This window comes from Macrotis lagotis, chromosome 8 (assembly GCF_037893015.1).
Source record: "Macrotis lagotis isolate mMagLag1 chromosome 8, bilby.v1.9.chrom.fasta, whole genome shotgun sequence".
Classification (NCBI taxonomy): domain Eukaryota; kingdom Metazoa; phylum Chordata; class Mammalia; order Peramelemorphia; family Peramelidae; genus Macrotis; species Macrotis lagotis.
In genome coordinates, this window is record NC_133665.1 from 82,337,914 (window position 1) to 82,360,045 (window position 22,132).

The 22,132-nt window shown below is 32.6% G+C and overlaps 1 protein-coding gene and 1 long non-coding RNA gene across 6 annotated transcripts in view; one reads left to right on the plus strand and one right to left on the minus strand.

Annotated features, from left to right (window-relative positions):
* The window catches only part of CCDC171 (coiled-coil domain containing 171), a 459,446-nt gene that overhangs the window by 390,376 nt on the left and 46,938 nt on the right, over positions 1-22,132 (plus strand). For 4 of the 5 annotated variants that reach the window (XM_074197551.1, XM_074197549.1, XM_074197548.1 and 1 more), the window contains one exon: positions 5,284-5,436. In XM_074197551.1, coding sequence (XP_074053652.1) covers positions 5,284-5,436 — 153 coding nt within the window. Of the gene's footprint in view, positions 1-5,283; positions 5,437-18,913; positions 19,004-22,132 lie in introns of all 5 variants that reach the window. The other variant, XM_074197553.1, reaches the window with a different exon arrangement.
* LOC141495807 (uncharacterized) lies at positions 7,712-16,641 on the minus strand. Its single transcript, XR_012470857.1, has 3 exons — positions 16,484-16,641; positions 11,092-11,185; positions 7,712-8,001 (listed from the first exon to the last, which is right to left on the minus strand). It is a non-coding gene; the product is annotated as an uncharacterized LOC141495807 (long non-coding RNA).

Genomic DNA, 22,132 nt, shown 5'->3' on the forward strand with positions numbered 1-22,132 from the left:
TGTTTTTCCCCAGGCCCATCTGTCCCCCCACTCAGCTGATCATATTACAGTTCTGTCTCCCCTCCCCCCCCCCCCCCCCCCCGCTTCATTAATATCCAGAGGCTCTTATCTCCAAGACCAGATAAAAAATCCTCTGTTTGGTAACCTGATCCCCTTCCTATTTTGCTACTTTATGATGTAGTGACAGATCTCTTTGCTGATCCTTGCCCACAACCCTTATCTCCCAATTCTGATTATTTTTACTCAAAGTCCCCCAATAATGAAATTTCTTTATTCCTCATCTCCACCTCCTAAGTTCTACCTTCTGGGAGGGAGGACTTTAAAATTCTCCTTAATCAGGGGGCAGCTAGGTGGTGCAGTAGATAGAGCACCAGTCCTGGAGTCAGGAGTACCTGAGTTCAAATCCGACCTCAGACACTTAATAATTACCTAGCTGTCTGGCCTTGGGCAAGCCACTTAACCCCATTGCCTAGCAAAAACCTAAAAATAAAAATAAAAAAGAATTCTCCTTAATCTTTTTCTCCTTGAGACTATCCCCAGTGTATACCTAACATATCTTGTTAGTACATTGTCATTCCAATTTTATGATAAGATCTTTCAGAGAGCAGGGACTCTCTCTCCTCCCCCTCTCTCCCCCCTTTCCTTTTCTCCTCACTGCTTACCATAGTGCTTTGGATATAGTATTCTAAATGATTATGACTGATTTTAATATACCCCTAGCAACTGGAACTTCTATATATATCCATATAAGCTCCTTAAGGAAAAAAAAATTAGGACTTCATTTTATTTAACTAAAAATCATATCTAGTCATTAGTTTACTTCTATGTTTTCTATTTGTAAAAATTCTTTTTTACAAATAAAAAAACTTATTTTAAGTTAAAAGGAACATGTTAACTGAAATTTCTATATTTTATTTTTTATTCACTATATACAGTATAATTTATCTCTCATATAAAATATTACCTTCAGTAGACCCAATAATATTTTTTCAGTAGTCATTGAATCAGATTTCCACTGTAATATGTCATTGTATAATATTTAGCTAAAGCCTGCAAACAGAGATGACAAGGGAATAAGCATCGATTTTCAAATGCTGAATTTGAGTTTGGCATAAAATCATGCTCCCACTATTTTCTACTGTAATAATTCTCAAGATTTTTATAAAAGAATTAGCTATTGTGAAATACAGTCTTTTACACAAGGGTGTGGCAGAGGTCACTGGGAAAACTCTTAGATGTTTACTATTTCTTTTCTCATTTGATTCATGTTGTCATTTCCATTTCCCCTGCCAACTTGGCACCCTTTTTATATTACAAAGTTGTTGGATTGTTTTTTCCCCCCACTGACATCCTCTATTACATATTATGAATGACTTTTTAATGTATAAAGTTAACATTCTTCATTCCTCTAATGAACTGTGGCTTCTTTGCCTAGTTCTGTTTTCTCACTCATATGCTCTTAAGTTCTTCTGCTCTTAAAAGAAAACTTCATTTTAAGGGAAAATGTACTATGTTCTATTCATATAAGTACTTGGAAATTATTTTCTGTATTGATCACAGTACCTTCTCTAAAAATATCTACCTATACTCATATAGAATATACATACATATATTACTTCCCTCTGCCATATTAAATATACAAAAAGTAACATATATACATATATTACATATATTTATATCTAATATACATATATTAAAATAAATCACATCATATACTACATATGTATGTATATGTATATGTATGTTGTATGTATGCATGTATTAATTCTTGATTTCAACAACAATTTTAAACATCAAGGAATGTTTTGGAAGAGTAATTGAATTATTTGAAAGAAGCAAACTCTTAGTAATTTTAGTACAATTTCATAATTTGTATAGAATTATGTTATGTTCAATTTAACAAACATTTATTAAGTACCTACTGTATACAATGTTAGGTGCTGGAAGATTAAAAGTTTAAATCAGATTTGGGCCTGCTATCATGGAGTCTTCTTACACACATGACTATCTCACACACAAACACAAATACATACACACACACACAATAATAAGAATTATTATTTGGGAAGACCAACATGGAAAAAGGTCATTATTGATTGGGGTTTGAAGAGGAAAGGTTCTGTGGATGAAGGTATCATGTAAATAGAATTCTAAAAATAATGGTGTTAAACTTAAATAGAAGCAGTTCTTTGAGCAACAAATTGACTTAGAAAACTTACCATTTTTTTTATGCTGTAACTTTTTAATTTTTATTAAGCATTTCCCAATCACATTTTAACCTGGCATGGTACCTCTCAAGAGTTTCTGAGTAAGATATCTCAGTTTCAATAGATGGTTATAAATTCATTAGACATAAGGAAGAAGGACATAATCAAGCATATTCAGGTGTTTTTAAAAATTTTATTCATATTGGTTTTTACATTATAATCACTTATTACTAATCATTTCCCATACCTACCATTTTTATTTTATAATAACAGCAACAAAAGAGAGTTTGATAGTTTTTTTCTGATGCAGTGAGCTTAACAAAAAGAAAATAACAAATGTTTCATAATCTTGATCTACTTCCTCTACTATTTAAGTTTTCTAGACCCATTATTCATCATCAAGTTTGATCTAAGTTCTGTCACTTTTGTCTTTTGTTATCATTTATTATTTATACATATTATTCCCCTGGTTCTGCTTTCTGTGTTCTGTATAAATTGATATGTGACTTCTCATAATTCTTAGGATTGTTCATATTCATCATTTATTATTTTATTCATATACTTATTAAAATATTTTATTCATATTTGTTCCCCAATTGATTAGTACCTACTTTCTTTTTTGTTGTTACTGCTATAAAAAGTGCTGTTTTGAATATTTTGGTATGTAAAGGATCACAATATAAGAAAATTAGTACTGGAAAGGAGCTCAAAGGTCATCTTTTTCAACTACCAAGTTTTTCATAGTTAGAGAATGTCACTTCCATGGTCATGTTTTAATATTGCCATTGATCCTCTGGTGCATGTTTAAAGGCAAGCATATTATTGTACCAAAGAAATTAGCAGAATATTAGTATCACATGAAGAGCAAGTACTTTTATTCTTTTTGATCTTTGCCAATGAGATGGGTATGAACTTAAAGTTTTAATTTCATTGGGGAACAGTTTTTTTTATATGTGTTATTACTAAAAGTTTGTTTTGAAGTGTCTCTGTATTGAAGTGGGGAATGCATGGTCTATAAACCTTCTCTCCTGCCCCTCCCTCACCCACATCTCCTCACCTTACATTGGTAGTTAGACAAATTGTACATTTAATAATTACCTAGCTGTGTGGCCTGGGGGAAGCCACTTAGCCCCATTTGCCTTGCAAAATGCTAAAAAAAAAAAAAAAAAGAATCTTTGAGAGATGTGACTTTCCCAGATTTATATATCAGAAGAAGTTTTTGAACTCTGGTTTCTCCAACTTCAAGGCTGACTATGTCTCTACTTATAGCTTATATTTCTAATTTTTGAAACTCTTTATATCTTGTTCACTTATTTACAGGGAAAATGGCTCAATTTTAAAAATTTTGTGTCACTCTTCACGTCTTTGATGTGACTTTTTCAGAGTAATGATGTAAACATGTAAATTGATTAAAATTTTGCCTAATCAGTAATATCTCTTTGTATTTTAATTGCATTTAGTTTGTTCTTGAAAAGTCCTCTCAATTATCTTTTTAAAATTTTTCTTGTTTTCCCCTGAAGTTATTCTTGGATAGTTACTTCTTTCCCTATTAGTTTCTATTCTTTGATTTACAACACACTAGGTTACAATTGTATTCTTTTGTTAATGAACAAAAATTTGTGAATCATTTACTTTGTGATAGATACTGAGCCTGACTCTGGAGATATGGTAATGCCAGATTATTAAGGTTCTTGAATGTCAGTGAAGAGATTAATTCCCATATTTGTAATGACTTTCAACTAGTTTTGTTTCAACTAGAGAGTTCAGACTATTTCTCCATATTCTCTGCATCTTTGGCTTGTTCTCTTCCAAATAGCATATATTTTCAGTATTTAACCATACATTGTGAATTTGCTTTTGTTTTAAAGTTTTTGCACTCAGCTTTTCTTTTTTGGGGGAGAATTTGTCACATTTTTTTTTTGTCCTCAACAAAACCAATCTTCTCAATCCCTCAAAATATTGCTATTATTCATTCTCTCAATGAAACTTTCCCAGACTGTCTATGTTAGGTGCCAGTTACTGAAGAAATTCCCAGAGTTCTGTCATAACTTATGTTTTCTAGCTATTGTTGTGGTTATATTTTGTTTTATATAAACTGTCCATATTACAAATGATATGAAATGAAATACATTTTTAATGAAATCTCTTTAAAGTGGTAGACTTATTTAAACTTGTATTAGATATTTTGAAAGGTTAGTTTTACATTATGAGGGATAGGTATAGATTAGTTTTATTTTCTTTAAAATGGGAATAGTAATAATGGCATATACCTATTAGTTCTGTTGTGAAGATAAAATAATATTTATAAAGTGGTTTGCAGTTCTTAAATTATTAAATGAATGCTTGTTATTGTGATAATAATTTTTGTTGTTGTTGAAGATAATGTCTATTTCCTAAGCCTACTTCAGGTTAACTTCAGAAGGAAAAACTAAAAAAAAATTAGTCTTTTGGAATAAAGTCCGGTAATACCAGTGGTCTTATGTTGTTAGGATTTCAGAAAATGTGGAATCATTTAAATTCTTATACTATTAGCTTTATCATCAGCCCAGTCAATATTACATAGCAAAAACATTACTCTGTGATCAACATGAACATAATTATGTTTTCCTAACTGTATTGTAATGAAGTTATTTCTACTAATTTTTTTTGTTTTAAAATATACTCAAGCTATTTTTTACTAACTCAGCTCATTTTAATATATTCATGTTTACATCTATTTATTGTATGTCTCTTAAGATAAAAAAATTTAGGTTAAATTGTAGCTTGCAGTTAGCTCTAGTAAAAAAAAAAGTATGTCAACTTTTGATACTGCATTCCAAATTTGAAAACAATACATCAAAGTACATCTTATTAAAATACCTATTATAGAAAAAAGTTTCAATGATTGCAATCCAAACTTTCTGAAAATAGATACAAGTGCTCTCAATATAAAAGTTTGTTTTGCTTTATTATTTTCAAGAAAAATGAAAACTTGTTTGTTTTCAAATTTTAATGATTCTGCTTTTCAAATTATGGAGATTCTCCTTTGGGGACAGTTTTATTTGAATTGTATGTGACATTGTTTTTATTTCTTTAGGCTATGATTAAAAGTTTCATGGATGTCTACCAACTTGCAAGTTCTAGAATTGCTACATTAGAGAAGGAAATGACATCTCATCGAAACCACATTTCAGCCCTGAAATCAGAGCTCCAAACAGCTTGTCTACGTGAAAATGAAAGTTTACATTCAGTAAGTCTGTGTTTTATTCATCATAATATCCTTTTCTATGTGAGTCATCATGCCATTTACTTTTGTGTTTTTATTTTTGATAAGATCATTGGTCAAAATGAATAGCTTAGGGTAAATGGGTAACTCCATAATATAACATTATTAGCATGAAGCAACCTTTCAAGAAAAACTCAAATATTTTTTTCATTGCATTTTTGTATAATGATATGAATATTGCTATCAGTGCTAAAACATAATATGATTTCTTTGTGTTTGGCAGCACAACTGTCATTAGAATTTGGTAATATGCATAGTTAAAGCATGCAACTGTCTGAAGTTTCAATGTGTCCCATTAAGACAGAATATTATTAATTATGTGTATAACCAAAATGGTAATTAGAACATGTGATTATTCTCAGTAGGAAACTAGACTTATCCATAATACATGCATAGCTAAAGATGCATGTTGTGATTCATCTATATGATTAAAATTCAGTTTCAGGAATCATTTTATGTTTAAAATTTTAACCCATGATAAAATTTGTGATTACTTCAGACTAGTAAAATAATTCTTCTGATTTGTAAGATATGTTTGGGGAATTCTTGATGAAACACACACACACACACACATACACACACATATACACACACACATACACACACACATATTTATGCCCAGTTGAAAATAAAGATTTAAACCTTTATTTCTCTGATGACAATTATATTCATGATGAGACTTATCGTTTGACTATTTTTTTATGAATACTTGTTCTAATTTATTTTTTTATTTCATCACAGAGAAGACATTTCTGGCTTATAAGGAGAAAAAGGTTTCCTCTTGGTCCATTGACTCATTTATTGACCCACTTCAAAATGTGTATATGTCAGGAAGAGAGTCAGCATTAAAATAAATAAAATAAAAGAACAGGTTTTTGAAAACTAAACATTACATTTGCTTGTGAGTATCTTATGCACTCATGTTCATTTCTTGTTGAGAAACTATTAATCATCATCCCTACAAGAAACAAAAGTAAGGAGGAAAATTTTTGCATCACTAGAGGTTAAACATGTGTGACTCTATATGACCTTTCTATGAAATGTTTCCAATGAAATTTCTTTCAGACTTTTCCTTTAGCTGATTCAGGCTGTTTTGTTTCAGCTTTGTTGTTATTTTTTCTGAGTTTATTGTTGTTTTTTCATTTTAAATCACAGGTAGTGTCACAAAAGAGAGAGTGAACAGAACTTAGAATTATATCACTTATTAAGGGTCCATTTCATGCTTGTCAGATTGGTGAAGTACTCAAAAAATATGAAAGAAGTTACATTGAAGCACAGTTAGTATGTGAGTTAGCTCAGCATTCAGCAAAGTAATTTGGAGTATGTCCTCAAAGTCATCAAACTGTGCATATTCTTTGACCCAGTGATACCACTACTATGCCTTTACCTCATAAAAATAAAAGAGGAAAAGATCCCTATATGTCCAAAAACACTTATAGTAGTTCTTATGGTCTTAGCTAAGAATTGAAAATTAGAGGGATACTTATCAGTTTGGAAATGTATGAATATATCTTGCTATATAATGGATCATTATTGGGTCAATTTTGCCTGTTTGAAGTGATCTGAACTAGGGTGATAATTTATACAACAACAACACTGGAAAAAAAACAACTTAAAAAATTTAAGAACTCTCATCAGTGTGTAGTAGTCAACTACTATTACAGAAGACAAAGGATGAAGCATGCAGCCTGCCTCCTGACATAGAAGTGTTGAGCTCAAGGTTTCAGTGAGATGTATGTTTTTAGACAGTCAATGTTAAAATTGATTTTACTTATTTGGGGGGTCTTTTTTCTAGTTCTTTGGTCAGAAAGGTGGGAAGGAGAGAAGCTCTAACAACAGGTTTTCCTATTCACCTCTTCAAAGTTATTGAAGCATTTTTTAAAATGCAGAGAAGAGAAGAAGAGGAAAGCTAGAAGGAAAAATAGACAAGCCGAACAGCAGACCATATCTCATCAATACCCTCTACTCCTCTAATTAGACCTAGGGGAAGGACCAAAAATCTCAGAACCTATGGTTAGAGAAGGGTCTCAGCATCACTCTTCTTCATATTTCCTACCAGATTCACTACTTTCGAACTTCTTTGGAACTCTCCATCATGCCTTCATGCTAACTATCTTTCTCTGTTAGATTGTTAGCTCCTTGAGGACAGGGACTATCTTGTCTTTTATCTACCTAGCAATTAGCACAGTGCCTGGTAACATAGTAGATGCTTAATAAATGTTTATTGATACTGACTATGTTCTGCTTCATATTGAGAAATATTCATTTTATTTGATGGTTGTTAAGTCCAGAATAATTTTTTTAAATGATTACATAAGCTGGGTTGAATCTTGATTTTGATATTCATCCAACCTTTGGGAAGCAACTTCATTTCTCTACTCCTCAGTTTCCTCTTCTTCAAAATGAGATGATGGATTCAATTATCTCTGAAATCCCTTCCAATCTTTGAAGTCTATGAATGTCACTCATGTGTCAGGAGATTGGTATTCTGTCAAACTCACTGACATAAGAATAGCTTCTTTTAGCAACCTGTATAAGGGGCACAGAGAAGTCAATGGATTATTATGGATGGTAATTAATAAGTAGACTGATTTATGCATGAAGGATCAGCCTGGAAAGTCAGTTTGTAAAAGGTGGTTGTCCAATAGAGAAATTGATATTTTATTCTAGAGGCAATAGGGAACCATTGAAAGCTCTTTTCCAGTCATACACTGCTAACTTCTTTCTCTTTATCACCTCAAAGTTTCATTGGAAACTCAAACTCAACATGTCTAAAACAAAACTCATGCTCTTTTCCCCAAGCCTCTTCTACTGGCTGTAGTCACCACGTCTTCCACTGGGAAACTCAGGTTTTGTTCCTATTCTCATGTCCAGTCAGTTACCAAATTTTATTGCTACTTTCTTCACCATATTTCTCATGTCTGTCTTCTTCTGCCCACCAAACAAACCATCCTGGCTCAGAACTGCATCACTTCACATGTGGGCTTCTGTAACCCACTCCTTGATCTTCATCTTTCTCCTCTTTAACTGTAACACACAATAACCAAAGTTATTTTCCTATGACACAAATTACCAGTGCACCCTTGCTCAAAAGCCTCTAGTGACTCCCAGTTACTAAGTAGCTGAATAGAGCTCATTATCTTTAGACTGGCAGCTAAGAGGTTGAATTGCCTGGCTACAGCTTTCTTGCCAGTCCTACTCCAGTTCTCCATTTCACTCCAGTGAACAGCCTGGTTTACCTGTCATACTCAGAACATTTTTTATACTTCCCCATTTTTGGTGATGCTTTGCTATCTACCTAAATACTTTCTCCTGCCTCCCAGTCATCTCTCCTCTTGTCTTATTCAGATCCTGTTTTCTAGAGTCACCTGTTTGTTCCTTGATCATTCTTGTCTACAATTATTTCTCTTTTATATACATTCATTTTTCAAACCTTCATTTGGAATTGAAGTAGTTTTAATACGTTTCTCCTTTTCAATTTACAGTTTTTTCACTTATTTATGATTTGCCTTATCAACTATATTATAGACTTTGGAGCAGAAAATGAATCATATTAATTCCTCACAATATTCAATCCATACTAAGAACCTAACAATTTTTGTTTATTTTTCTTTAAAATTATAGAATTCTAGAGTTAGACTACAAATGAAAGTTGTAAACCGTGATTTATAGACAAGGTACTAAGATCCATAGAGATGAAGTACAATACTTGGAACCTTAAGGCAAATACTACATTGATATTTTACATCAATAATTATTGTATATTATCATTTAGATTAATAATTATTTATTAAAGGAAACATTTTGTGTCTTTACGTGTAATTTCATCCTTGTGAGGAGTTCCTAGTGTGGACTGCAAGTTGGATTGGCAACTTTTTTTAATTTACAAACTTAGAAAATTCTTAGAGGCATTGAGAGGCTAAATGACTTTCACATAGTCACAGTGACAGGACTTGAAATCAGGTCTTTCTGACCCCAAGATAGCCCTGTGTCCATTAGTCTATATATACTTCCTTTATAATGAAACATGAATTAATGAATTCACTCCACCTCTCTGCATCTCAATTTCCTCATCTCTAAAAGGAAATGATTACTCCATATGATCTCCAAGATCCTTTTCAGCTCATAAATTTTATGACATGGTAAACATTCCATGACACTTTCAAAATAAAAATATATAAAGGAAAAGAATACTAAAAAAAGGGATTAATTCCAACTTTCTAACAGTAGAATATTTCTAATAAGACTAAAGAAGAAGTCAGATATTCTGAGAACCAAGAAAGAAATAAACCAAGTGAATTCATGGCATTGTGGTTTTTAATAATTGACTAGGAAGATGTGTTAACATGGGAGTGAAACTTTGGGAGCAAAAGAGACTCCTAAGTACAAAAAGATGTACTTTGTTTGTAACTAGTCAGAGATAGCTTTACTTGGCTTTCTCTGCTCAGTCTATTCTCAACTATTTTAAGCAAAATTTTGGATTTCTTTATTGGGTTAACACATTTTGCTTCTCAATTATTAAATGCCACAATGTCCTGATTCACTTGGTTTATTTCATTCTTGGTTCAGAGAACAGTTAGTTTCTTCTTTGATCTTCCTAGAACAACTTCCCTTTGGAATAGCCTGAAGCAATTCTCCCTTTTTTGATGAGAGTAAAAGCTCTTCATTTCTCCAGCACTTCTCCACTCTGGTTTTCTCTTTGGAACCAGTCTCCTCACCTGAACTTTTGAGCTCCCCTTTAAAATGGATTCACTCCACGTCTACACCCAATTGCTAATTTTATCTTGAATTTTTAAATGAACTACTGTCTACATCAACATTTTAAAGATCTTTCTTTGGAGAAGTTATAACATCCTGATGTCAAAAGGAATTGTCCTTTAATTTTTTTTGTTTAAGAAGTGAAAGATAGTTGGTTGTTTTGACTTATCTACACTCCTTTATGATTGCAGACATGCACTGTGGAGCACAGTTAAATTCCATCAACAAACTTATATATCTTACTTTGATACTTTAAATTTTGATGGCTTCTTGATTTCATGGGTACAGGCATGTTCTTGACCCATACACATGATAAACTCTCCTCACTTTCACATACTTTATGCCTCCTTTTCTATTATAAAAAAGCCAAAAAGTACTAAGGTCTTTCACCACTTTTTCATCCTTTTTTTTGTCTTTCTTTCTCACTAAATGGCCAACTCATCTAATTTTCATTCATATATATAGCCTAAATAAAAAGCTTTTAAAAATGTACCTTAGTAATTAGTGAATTTGTAGATTGTGCCTATGTTGACACTTTTCTCAACATAATTGTTACTGTCCTCATTCTAGGTTCTTAGCACATCAAAAGAATTTGTAAAATTCAGCCATTAGTCTCGAGTTTTGATATATTTTATACCATTGTCTAGCACATTGTGTATACTCAGCAAATGCTAGATAATGACTAATGAAAATAATTTCATTCTATAAGTTCATCATTAATTGTAACTATGCTTTATTGTGTCCAAATTCATATAAAGGGACAGATTTTTATAGATTTAGGGCCTGAGAAGTCATCCACCATAAACTATTATTTATAGCTGATATAAACTGAGATCCAGAGAGTTTAAGTGATGTACCCACCTGAAAAAGTGACAGAGGCAAGATTTGCATTCAATGTTTTCCTTGACTCTTCATTCAGGATTCTTCCATTACCCTGTACTATCATATTGTAGAACTAAAAATTATTTAATAGTTAATTACTTATTTTTTCATACATTCATTTTATGCTTGGCAATATGCAGTAGTGATATGGAAATCTATGTTTTGCTTTAAAGTTTCTCTTCAGCCATACCCTTGCTACTACTGACTTTTAAGATTTCTGTGTCGTATTTCATCCATTCATTTGATTTCGTCAAATAGATTAGTATCCAGTTCTTTGTATGCTTTTGTTCTATATTATAGTCATCAAAATGGAGTTTGAACTGAAAACTTGGGACATCTATACTATATTTTATTAGAGTACAATAGAGGTTAGTCATAATTCTTTTGTGATAGTTTGGGGCAGTCAGACCTACCAATGTTTGGGTATGTGAGAGAGACCATATCATGAATATTTGCAGTCCATTACTAATATTCTAGCATGCAGCAAGTTGCAGTGTTGACTTGCCTCATTTTCTATTATATTTTTTCAAGAAATATATTTTAATCTATCTTGCTATATACTGAGGAATTCATAAATAAGAATAGAGGTACCTCACTGGACCTATAGTCTGGAAGACCTGACTTCAAATCCAGCCTCAGACACTTACTAGACAAGTTGAATTTAAATTCTCTTTGTTTTTGTTTCCTCTTTGTTGAGATAAGAATGGCACTCACCTCCCAGGATTGTTAAGATGTCATGAGCTAATATTTGTAAAGCACTTTGCAAACTTTAAAGTAACATGTAACTACTAGCTATATTATTATTATTATTATTATTATCCCCCACATAGAAAATTTATTTATTTAGAACAATGTATTCTGATTTTTTGACAGATGCTCAAAAAAGGCATAATCTTCAAAAATTACCAGTGTGATTATGTTACTAATAACAGGTAATAGATGGAAAGATTGTCAGGTTTGCTTAGCTAAAACCATAAAACTAAGAATATAATCCATTTTCTCCTAAGGTTTTTAAAGGTAAATTTTGTTATATTTATCTTTGTAAGTCTATATATGGTATCACATATGCATTGTTATATCAAAGCATCAATTGAAATTGACTCAATTATTCTTATAAGAATTATACAGAAAGAGTAACTGAGGCAGACACATTTTAATAAACTTGTACAAGTAAATGGATGAATGAAAAATTAAGTATGAACCACTTACTTATATGCAAAATACTAGAAATACACAGAAAATGGAGACAACAGATATAGAAAGTATTAGTTGTAGTTCAAATGAAAAGGTTCAGTGGTCTTCTGGGTGTAGTGGCAAAGGAAATGGTAATATCTCTTCTTTAGCATAATTTCTGTTGATAGAAATTAATATCTTATCTACTTGTCAGTGTCATGAAGTTTGTGGTGAAAATTTTATTTGGGGAGGTCTTTAGTTGCTGTAGCTACTGAGCAAGTAGAGACAAGTTCTAGCTCCTACAGATAGATACAGGTGCCAGGCCACATGTCTGTAAGGGTCGCTCCTAATAAGGACTTTGTTGTTCTGAAATCTCTTGGGCTTACTTTTTTATTATCAGTGCCTTGTTTGTTCATACTGGTGTTAGAGGGGCAGAGAATTTCACCCTCTTCAAGGGTGGCTCCATTCATTAATGGCTTATTTTATGTAAATAAAATAGTATCTGAATTTGGGCTCAGGCCACCTGCCTCTTGGTCTGGTGGTGGTCTGTGAAACTATGTTAGTAATTTTTACACCAATCCTAAAATTTACAGAACTTCCTACATAAAGCCCTTTTAGGCAGTAGTTTTCAAGTTTTCTGAAAGTGCATAGAAGAAGCAAGGAATCAAGCACAAAGTTCAAATGCCTTCTATGAAGACAATGTTCTTTTGGCATCCTTTGAGAACACCTATAGAAATTTTAGCTTTCTTAGAATAGTTTCAAAGAGGATACTTCAAAAATGCATGGGAATGATATCCTAAATTCAGTAGAGTGCTATATTTCCTGAGGGAAAAGGTGTTTAATCAATTATCCAATGCTAAGAAAGTTACACCAGAACCCTAGAAAATACAGATCAGTACCAAACAAGACCCCAATGTCCCCCATATGAAAGTATTCAGAAATGCACAAAGTTTGACCCTCATACAAAATTTCCTTTTGAAAAGTCAGTCTAGAATAAGCAAAAAATGACCCATAATAAATAGCTATTTTAATACAAGAAATATACAAGACACAAATTCAGAAGAAAAAGTAACTCCAAATCATCTACAAATAAATCACCCTCCCCATCCTAAACACAAAATAAACAAACTGAAAAACAAAACAAGACACACACAAACAATATGGCCACTAGGTCAACTAGAATTCCTATATGAAATGAAACGTAATTTTTCTTTTAGAAAAGAGTGAAAATGATATTATAATCAAAATAAGAGTACTGGGAAAAACTTAGAAATGAAATGAAAGTTTAAGAGAAAAGACTTGAAAGGAGAATTATTAGTTTAGTTCAAAAGGTATAAATAACAGTCTTTGAAAATCAGATTGTACCAAATAGAAATCAATGACCTGAAGTGATATTCAAGCCAAGACTATGATTGACTTAGAGAAGGCTAAAACATTAACTCAAATCAATTGAAACATTTAAGAATAAAGTAGTTGGACAGGAAATAAGTCATCAATATTTCTATATATTTCCAAAAAATCCAACAGGAAGAGATGAAAAGTCATTAAAAAATAACAGAATGTGAGACAACAGTTAAGATCCACCACATGATGGGGCTGGAAGGTGGGGGTAATCCTTCTAATACACCAAGCTACAAAATAAGCTTTATGGAAATATAGACCTAAATAACAGAACTGTTGAGTAGAAGAAGGTATCAGTGAACTAAAAATGTGTTTCTTTACTGACTTAGAAAAATAATAAAATTCATTCAGAGGGAAAAAAAGTTCAAGATTCTCAGGGGAAATAATAAGAAAAATCAGGAAGTAGACCTAGCATTATCAGATTTCAAACCATGCTCTAAAGCAGTAATCATGAAAACAATTTGATACTGGTTAAAAAGTAGAGAAGTTGATCAGTGTAATAGATTACATAACATACAAGATAGCTAGTGTTTTATAGAATTAAGGCCTCCTCTTTTGATACAGACTCAAAATAAAAAACTTCTTGAATAACTAGAAAGTAAATTAGCAGAAATTTAGTCTAAACCAACATCTTATGTTATATTCCAAGATAAGTTTCAAGTGGATGCATGATTGGATGTAAAAAGGCCATCTAACAAACAAATTAAAGGAGCATGAAAGAAATTACTTTTCAGTTATATGGATAGGGAAGAATGCTTCCTCCTCCTCCTCATTATCATCATCATAATCATCATCATCATCATCATGGCAGTATCTATAAAGTTTACAAAATGTTCTACAAATATTATTTTATTCTCATGACATCCCTGGAGATAGGCACTAATATAATCATCTTACAGAAGAGGAAGCTGAGACAGGAAAAGTTTAAGTATTTGCCTATACAGCTATTAAATTTTGAGGAGGGGTTTGAGGATTTTGAGGAGGTCTTCCTGTGTGTTCATGACAAGGGATAGAGAAAATCACAGATGGTTAAATAAAAAATTGTGATCCCATAAACTAAAAATTTCGCATGAACAAAATCAATACAGTTATAATAGAAAGGAAGAAGGCAACTGAGAATTTTTTTCAGTAAGTTTTTTCAATAAAGGTCTCATATCTAAAATATATTAGAAACTGGTTCAAATTTATAAGAACAAGAACTATTGTTTAATTCATAGATGGTCAAAGGATTTGAATGAACAATTTTAAAGGAAGAAATCTAAACTGTCACCAGCCAATTTTTTAAAAAAAGTTCCAAATCCTTAACAATCAAAGAAAAACTCAAATTATAACAAAGTTGATAAATAAGGAAAATGATGAATTGGTCCAACCATTCTGCAAAACAATTTGAAACAATGACATAAAAGTTACTAAAATTTTGCATGCCATTTGACTCAGTGATACCTCAACTAGACCAGTCCACCAAAGAGATCAAAGAAATTATAAATATTTGTAGCAACTCTTTTCTGTAGTCTGGAAACTAAAAGCCTACCCATCCATTGGGTATGTGAATTATGGTATGTGAATATAATGGAATATTATTTTTATGAAATCAGATGATAGTACTTATATGAATTCCAAACTGGTTAAGTAGCTAATTTGGAATGAGATGTCCAATGGAGTACCTCAGTGATCTTTGGCTTTGTGCAGTTTGACATTTTTATCACCATTTTAGATAAAGGCATTGGTGGCATGTTTATATAATTGTTATGAATACAAATATGGAATGAATAGCTGGATGGATCCAGGATGGATCACCAGCAACAGAATCTTGAAAGACTAGCATACTGTAGATAAGTGTAGCCCACTTGGGTTAAATCAATTTCAAAAGTAAAAGACTGGGGAGGTGGAAATGAGTAGCCATTTGAAAATATATAGTTTTAGTGATTTTCAAGATTGATAAGGGTCTGCTATGTGAAGTGACAGGCAAGAAGGTTAATGCAACCTTAGGCAAAATTAATGACATTCACTGCTACTGCCTATCACTTGTGATATTGGGTAGTGCTAGTTTAGGGAAGCTTGAAGGGTTACTACAATCCCTTCAGCACTGTTTTAAAATTCATTATCAACCTATGTCATAAGTTGAAAATATCCTTATAGGGGTTATAGGGTCCTGTTTAGACACTCTTACTGATATAGAGGCAGCACAGCATTCTGAATTCTTGTCCTATAGCATATGCCATAACTAATTTCCCACTTCTGATCAACATTCTTCTCCATCATGATTATTTTTTTTTTCTAGGCAATGGGGTTAAGTGGCTTGCCCAAGGCCACACAGCTGCGTAATTATTAAGTGTCTGAGGCCAGATTTGAACTCGGGTACTCCTGACTCCAGGGCCGGTGCTCTATCCACTGTGCCACCTAGCCACCCCTCCACCATGATTATTAAGGTTCATCTTTCTACTATACTAATACTCCTTTCCAGATTTAGAGTACAACCTCAAACCCCACCCCCAACCCAACACATTATATCCTTAAACAGAAACTCCATTAACTTCATTCATTACTATCAGGGTGATTCGTATTTCTAACAACTGTTAAAACCTATTTCAATAGTATCATCCATTCATTTGCTCAAATACAGTTTTTAAAAAATCATTTTTTTACCTTTGCTTCTTTTTTTTCAACTACTCCCTGAAACAGACGAAAACTGTCTAAGCAGACTTTCAAACCACCCTGGGGAAGTGGGATGGGGGGGGGCACAAAATCAATGCTGCTGACCTTAAGAGTTTAAAAACCCAGTCTACCCGTTCCTTACCTGGGACTGCAAACTAGCTTCTACATAGTAAAGCAAACAATCTTCCATCTTCTTCCACTAATCCCTTCAAATATATGTATATCTCACTTAAATAGATAAAAGTATATCTTGGCAACATAACACCTCAATGATTAGTAATTTGCTCCCATCTTTTGGCCCTAAACTTTTACTGTTTGTTGTATGGTGTCATATGTTTCTATGTGCTTCTCTGTCTATCACCTAGCCCCAAAAGAGGAGGAGGATGGCAACATTGCCACAGAATATCTGGCAGAATTTGTTCTTTTTTTGGTTCATTTTATTGTGAGAAACAAAAATAAGGTAAATCTTATGCAAACAAATAACCTTTGTGGAAATTAAACTTTGTTTAACATGTTTAATTTGCCAGAATTATTAAATGTTAAAAGTTGAATTTGTAGCATTTTATCTTGTTATTTATTAAATTCATGGAAGTAAAACAATGGTATACATATCTCCCTTTAGCATAATGAAAATTTCCAAATTTGTGATACATCAAGCTTAATATTATAAACTAATAAAGTTTTAAAAATCAAATAGCATACAAGGAGCCACATGGTCCAAAAAACCCAGAATAACCCCAGAATGTATTAGTCTATTTGTAAAGAATATTTCCTTTTAATATAAAGTTTTTTTTGATATTCAATATGTTAGGTATGTGAACTTTTAACTTGTCAAACTATTGTAACATATTTGAAAATTATAGTAATTTGATTAAAATGTTGCCTATGAGGCAAAAGGTTCAGTTAATAGAATCCATATGTAATTAAAATGCAGAACTAAATGTAATCAGACCCCAGTGACTGGTGCCTTCATATTGATAGTTTTACAATGGCCTCTGGGGTTGAAAGTTTATTTTAATGTTACTGAATATAAGGGCACAAAGAAGCAGGAAAACAGCAAGAGTACAATGTCACTTTTCTATGGGTCAACATAGTTAATAGATAAATGCAAATAGCTCCCCTCAATTCTCCCCATTTTAGAACTGGTCTTTTGGCAGGTGGTAAAAGCACACAACTTGTGGGCTGGTGGAAGAACTTCCCTCAGCAGCGCTGTTACTGAAACAGCCTGGGATGAAGGGTCCTGCTGGGAACAGGGACTTTTTTTTTAATAACATAGTTACTTAATTTGGATGAATTCAATTGAATCATCTGAAAGTTATAGACAAAACACTATGTACCAAGCCACAAAAAAAGTTTAAAAAAATTTCCTGAACTGAAAAAAAAAATTATTTTCTCTGGACAGTTTTAAGAGTCGACATCCTGTGTTAGAGTTCTCTAATCATCACCAGCACAATTTACAATCAGAACACACAGAGAGCCAGTTCAGACCAGCTCATCTGTTGATTTTGGCAGAAGCCCTTAATCTCACTGTGTGCAGCTGCCACTTGAGAGATGGGGACTCGGCAGAGAGCCCGAAGAGGGTGGGATACAAGGTTGGTCAAGGCAGGAACACATAGGCCTGCTTCATTTCAACAGTTGCACACTGCTTTTTTTTTAATAGTCTTTTCATTTTACTACTTAAAAAAAACCCCAAAAACTCCCGAAATTAAATGAGGACCTCTCATGAGCCACTGCGCTCCAGGCATAAGAAATTGTAATGTCTGGCTTCCAGAAACTGTCCCGTCAAAATGTGCTTCTGATTAGGTGGCTTAATTACAGCTGTGAAAACAATGTTGATTTAGGCCTCAAGATTCCAGGGCATGTCAGCCGTTATTAGCTAACCTTGGACTGAAGCCACCATTTTAAAACTCTGTACCACTAAAGTCACACTGCTTGACAACTTTTTATTTAGGCAGAGAAGTTGCCAGAAGCAACACATCTTATGCAAAATATTTTTCAATGTACAAATTTCAAATGTGACACCATTAAGAAGACTGATAAATCTGCACTTAACCCAAAACAAGGAATTTCTGTTTGCAAAGAAACTAAGCTTTGTAATAGTATTTCTTAAATTTTGACTGACATAAGAATTAATTTTAATTCCTTTAATTCAGTTTTATTCCAAATCCAGTATGTTGGTTTAACCACCCAATTTTATTGCACCTAAATTTTCCTGACAGTTTCATTTGCTGTTGAGAAATAAAATTGCCATTTTTTTTCAACATGGGAAATAATGGCTAGTTTAAAAAACGATATGTTTGAAACTTCCTTTGCCTCCAGCAGGTTCAGGCACACACTCAATTTACTTTTGGAGGGAAAAAGCTCATTAAATAGTTTTTAATATTTTAATATAATTTAAGTATGCTCTGTCACAGTAGGAAAGCTTATTAGGCTCATGTATTTACACCTGCAGGGAAGTAAAAGTTTGAATAATTAGATGGTTCCAATACTTGACTTTTCAATACAATTGCACTTACTATTATAAACATTGTTGGTACATTTACAAAGCATTCCTGTTCCATTTCATTTTTAGGCCATTTTAATCTCCTACTTATACTGTAAGTGGTTTTTCACTTGTCGATACTTGAGAAAGCAGACATTAAATATGAAGCAATTCTTTAAGGTGGGTGGCAGAACAACAAGCATTGTAGGTCTTGATTCTCATAATAATCTTTGGAAAAGGCATTTGCTTAAAAGTGCTTCACTGGTGCCAAAATGGAATACCCCAGAGTGGACTAAATGATTTCTTTAAAATGAAATCTCCCACACCCAAGACATGAAGTCCAGCACTGTGGGTGGCCAAGGCACATCTCTCCTTACTGGTCAGACAAAGAGAACAGTACAGCAGTTAGTTACTCATGTGCTAGAATATTTTTGTCCACAATGCATCAAAAATCAATAGGCATACAATTAATGTGTTGGATGGATGGATAGATAGATGGATGGGTGATGGAAGGGTGAATGAGTGATTGTATGGAGAGAGGGCTCAATTCATTAAGAATAAAATGTGGGTAGAAGCATCTAACTGAAGAAAAGAAATTGAATAGAAATTAATTTGAAATGATATAAAAGAAATAAGCAATATTGTATCTGTTGAACTTCTAGAAATGACCCAGTTTATATTGAAAGTGTATTCTAGTTATTGAGAGGTAGGAATAAAAGTAAAATGCTGAGTGATGTTACATTTAAAATTATGAATTTTAGAGACAATGACATTTAACCTGTACAAAAGGTTTACAGAGACAAAAATAATACAAGAAAAAATAATTTTTCCATCTTTTAGCTAAAAAATTATATGGGAAGTCTGACTTTCATTGTTTCCATGATTATGTCTTTTTTACTTGGGTCAAAGGGAGCTTCTCATGCCTTTTGAAGAACATATTTCATGCTAGAGAGGATTGAAATTCTATATCATTCATTCCATGTTTCGTTGTGGTTTGAAAGTTGGAGGAGAAATGTATTTGTTCTTGACTAGATATTACTTTAAAAAACCTTGATGAAGAAAGTATTGAGTAGAAATCTTAGTTACCTTCAGAATGCGTTTAGTTTGGAGTCACATCTTGATAGAAGCTGAATTCAACCTAAATTTTTTTCCCCTTTTCAATGTTTTCTGGACACCAAAAGGAAAGATGACCTTCTAGAGCGTAAGTGGCAAATTTAGGTTAAAAGACATTATTTTTCTTGCATTTATTCTGTTGCTTATTTCTGATGAATTCTAGCAGAAAATGTCAACTTATAAAAAAAGTAATTTTTATTTCTTTTTCTACCTACATGCAAAAATAGCTTTCAACAATCATTTTTTGTAAGATTTTGATTTTAACCTTTTTCTCTCTCCTTCACTTTTCTCCCCTGCCCCTGACAGAAAGCTAATATAGGTTATACATGCATAACTATATTAAACATATTTCTATTTTAATGATAGTGTGAAAGAAGAATCAGAACAGAAAAGGAAAAAATCGTGAGGAAAAAAACCATAAAACATAAAACAATTATTACAAATTGAAAATAGTAAGCTTTGGTCTGCATTCAGACTCCATAGTTCCTTTTAGCTGTAAATGGTAGAAAATGTAAATATTTTTGATAAAAGAGACTGCTTTTTCTATAGCTTATATTTAATGATTTCTGAATGATAAAATGGTATTTTTGACATATTGTTTCATTATTCACTTCTGAATGTTTATGGACTTTATTTAATATTCAAATAGTTAAGTGATCATCTTTTGACTAAATTTATACATAGAAAATTAAGATGACATTGTGCAGCTGCTGAAATCTTTTTATGATGAAATTTCTTTCATCTTTTTGGTATCATATACATTCATTCAGAATCATACATATATATTCATATATTTATATATAGATATATATCCACAGCACATTGATGAGTATATAATATTGATGTATATAGATAAGTTGAATTTTCCCATGTATTATGATGGCATATGGTATAATATTATATAAGACTATTTTATCATGTTCTATTTTAGTATTTTTATTTTTGTATTTAAAATGTAAAATTTTTTTTCTGAAAAAGAAATTCTGGAATATGCTTTATATATGTCAAAACTTCAGTCGATCTGAATTTCATTTATGTCAATATTTCCCCTATCAGCTGACAATCCATTCATACCTTTTCATCTTCTGGAATTCTTATTCATGTTCTTCCATAGATAAATAGATAAAATTATTTATCAGTCGCTTATGATGTGCTCTACAAGGTATTAAGCATGAAGGATACAATTACAAGGAAGCAAAATCATATCTTTTCTCTCAAGGACCTTAAATTCTAATGTAAGAAGTAATGCATTAAAGGAGCCTAAAAATGAGGAAGGGAGGAGATAGGGACGTGTTTGGGGGATGCTGGGGAGAGTGACAGGAGGTGGCATAGAAATCTGGTCAGTGACAAGAGAAGGTGAACCTCCTGGAGGACCCTGAGGAAGAATCTACACTTTCATTGTTTTTGTGAGGTCGACCTATGTATTCAGCCTTCTTGGTGCTGTACCTTTGTAGATACCATTGCAACCTCAGCCTGCTTATATATTGCTTTTGCCTTCATTATATGACTGGCTCACATTTCCTGAAGCATTTTACTTATGCAATTTTCTAAACCTAGGATATTGTTGAAAGTTATATAGGATACTTGTCCCTACCATATGATCCTCAACTGACCTTTGTGTCATTTGCAAATCTAAACCTTTGGAGATTGTGAAGCTTAAACATTCACAGCTATAAAATATCACTGGGAGAACATTTGTACTTTTTAAATGGGCCTATATACCTGAGATCAGGATGGTGTTATTAAAAGCATTGCATAATTTCTCAAATGCAAGTCAACAGCCAACACACTCTCCAAAATTCTGGTTCTAACTGATTATATAAATGCACTTCCTTTCAGAGAAAAAGAGAGAGAGAGAGAGAGAGAGAGAGAGAGAGAGAGAGAGAGAGAGAGAGAGAGAGAGAGAGAGATACAGAGATACAGAGATGGATACATAGAATAAATATATACACACACATAATGTCCCACAAATGTACCAATGCAATGCAAACTGCATGTCATAGACCGAACAATAGAATATATATTTTTTATTCATTTAGTTTTCTGGTGTGTATCATTAAGCCAATATCATTTAGTAGAGATTCATCAAAAGAGGCCCTGTGATAGTTTGGTAAGACTGTTGCAGTGAGCAAGATATCATCTGCCAACAAGAACATATGGAGGACTTCATCATCTATAGGAAATTCCTTTTCTATT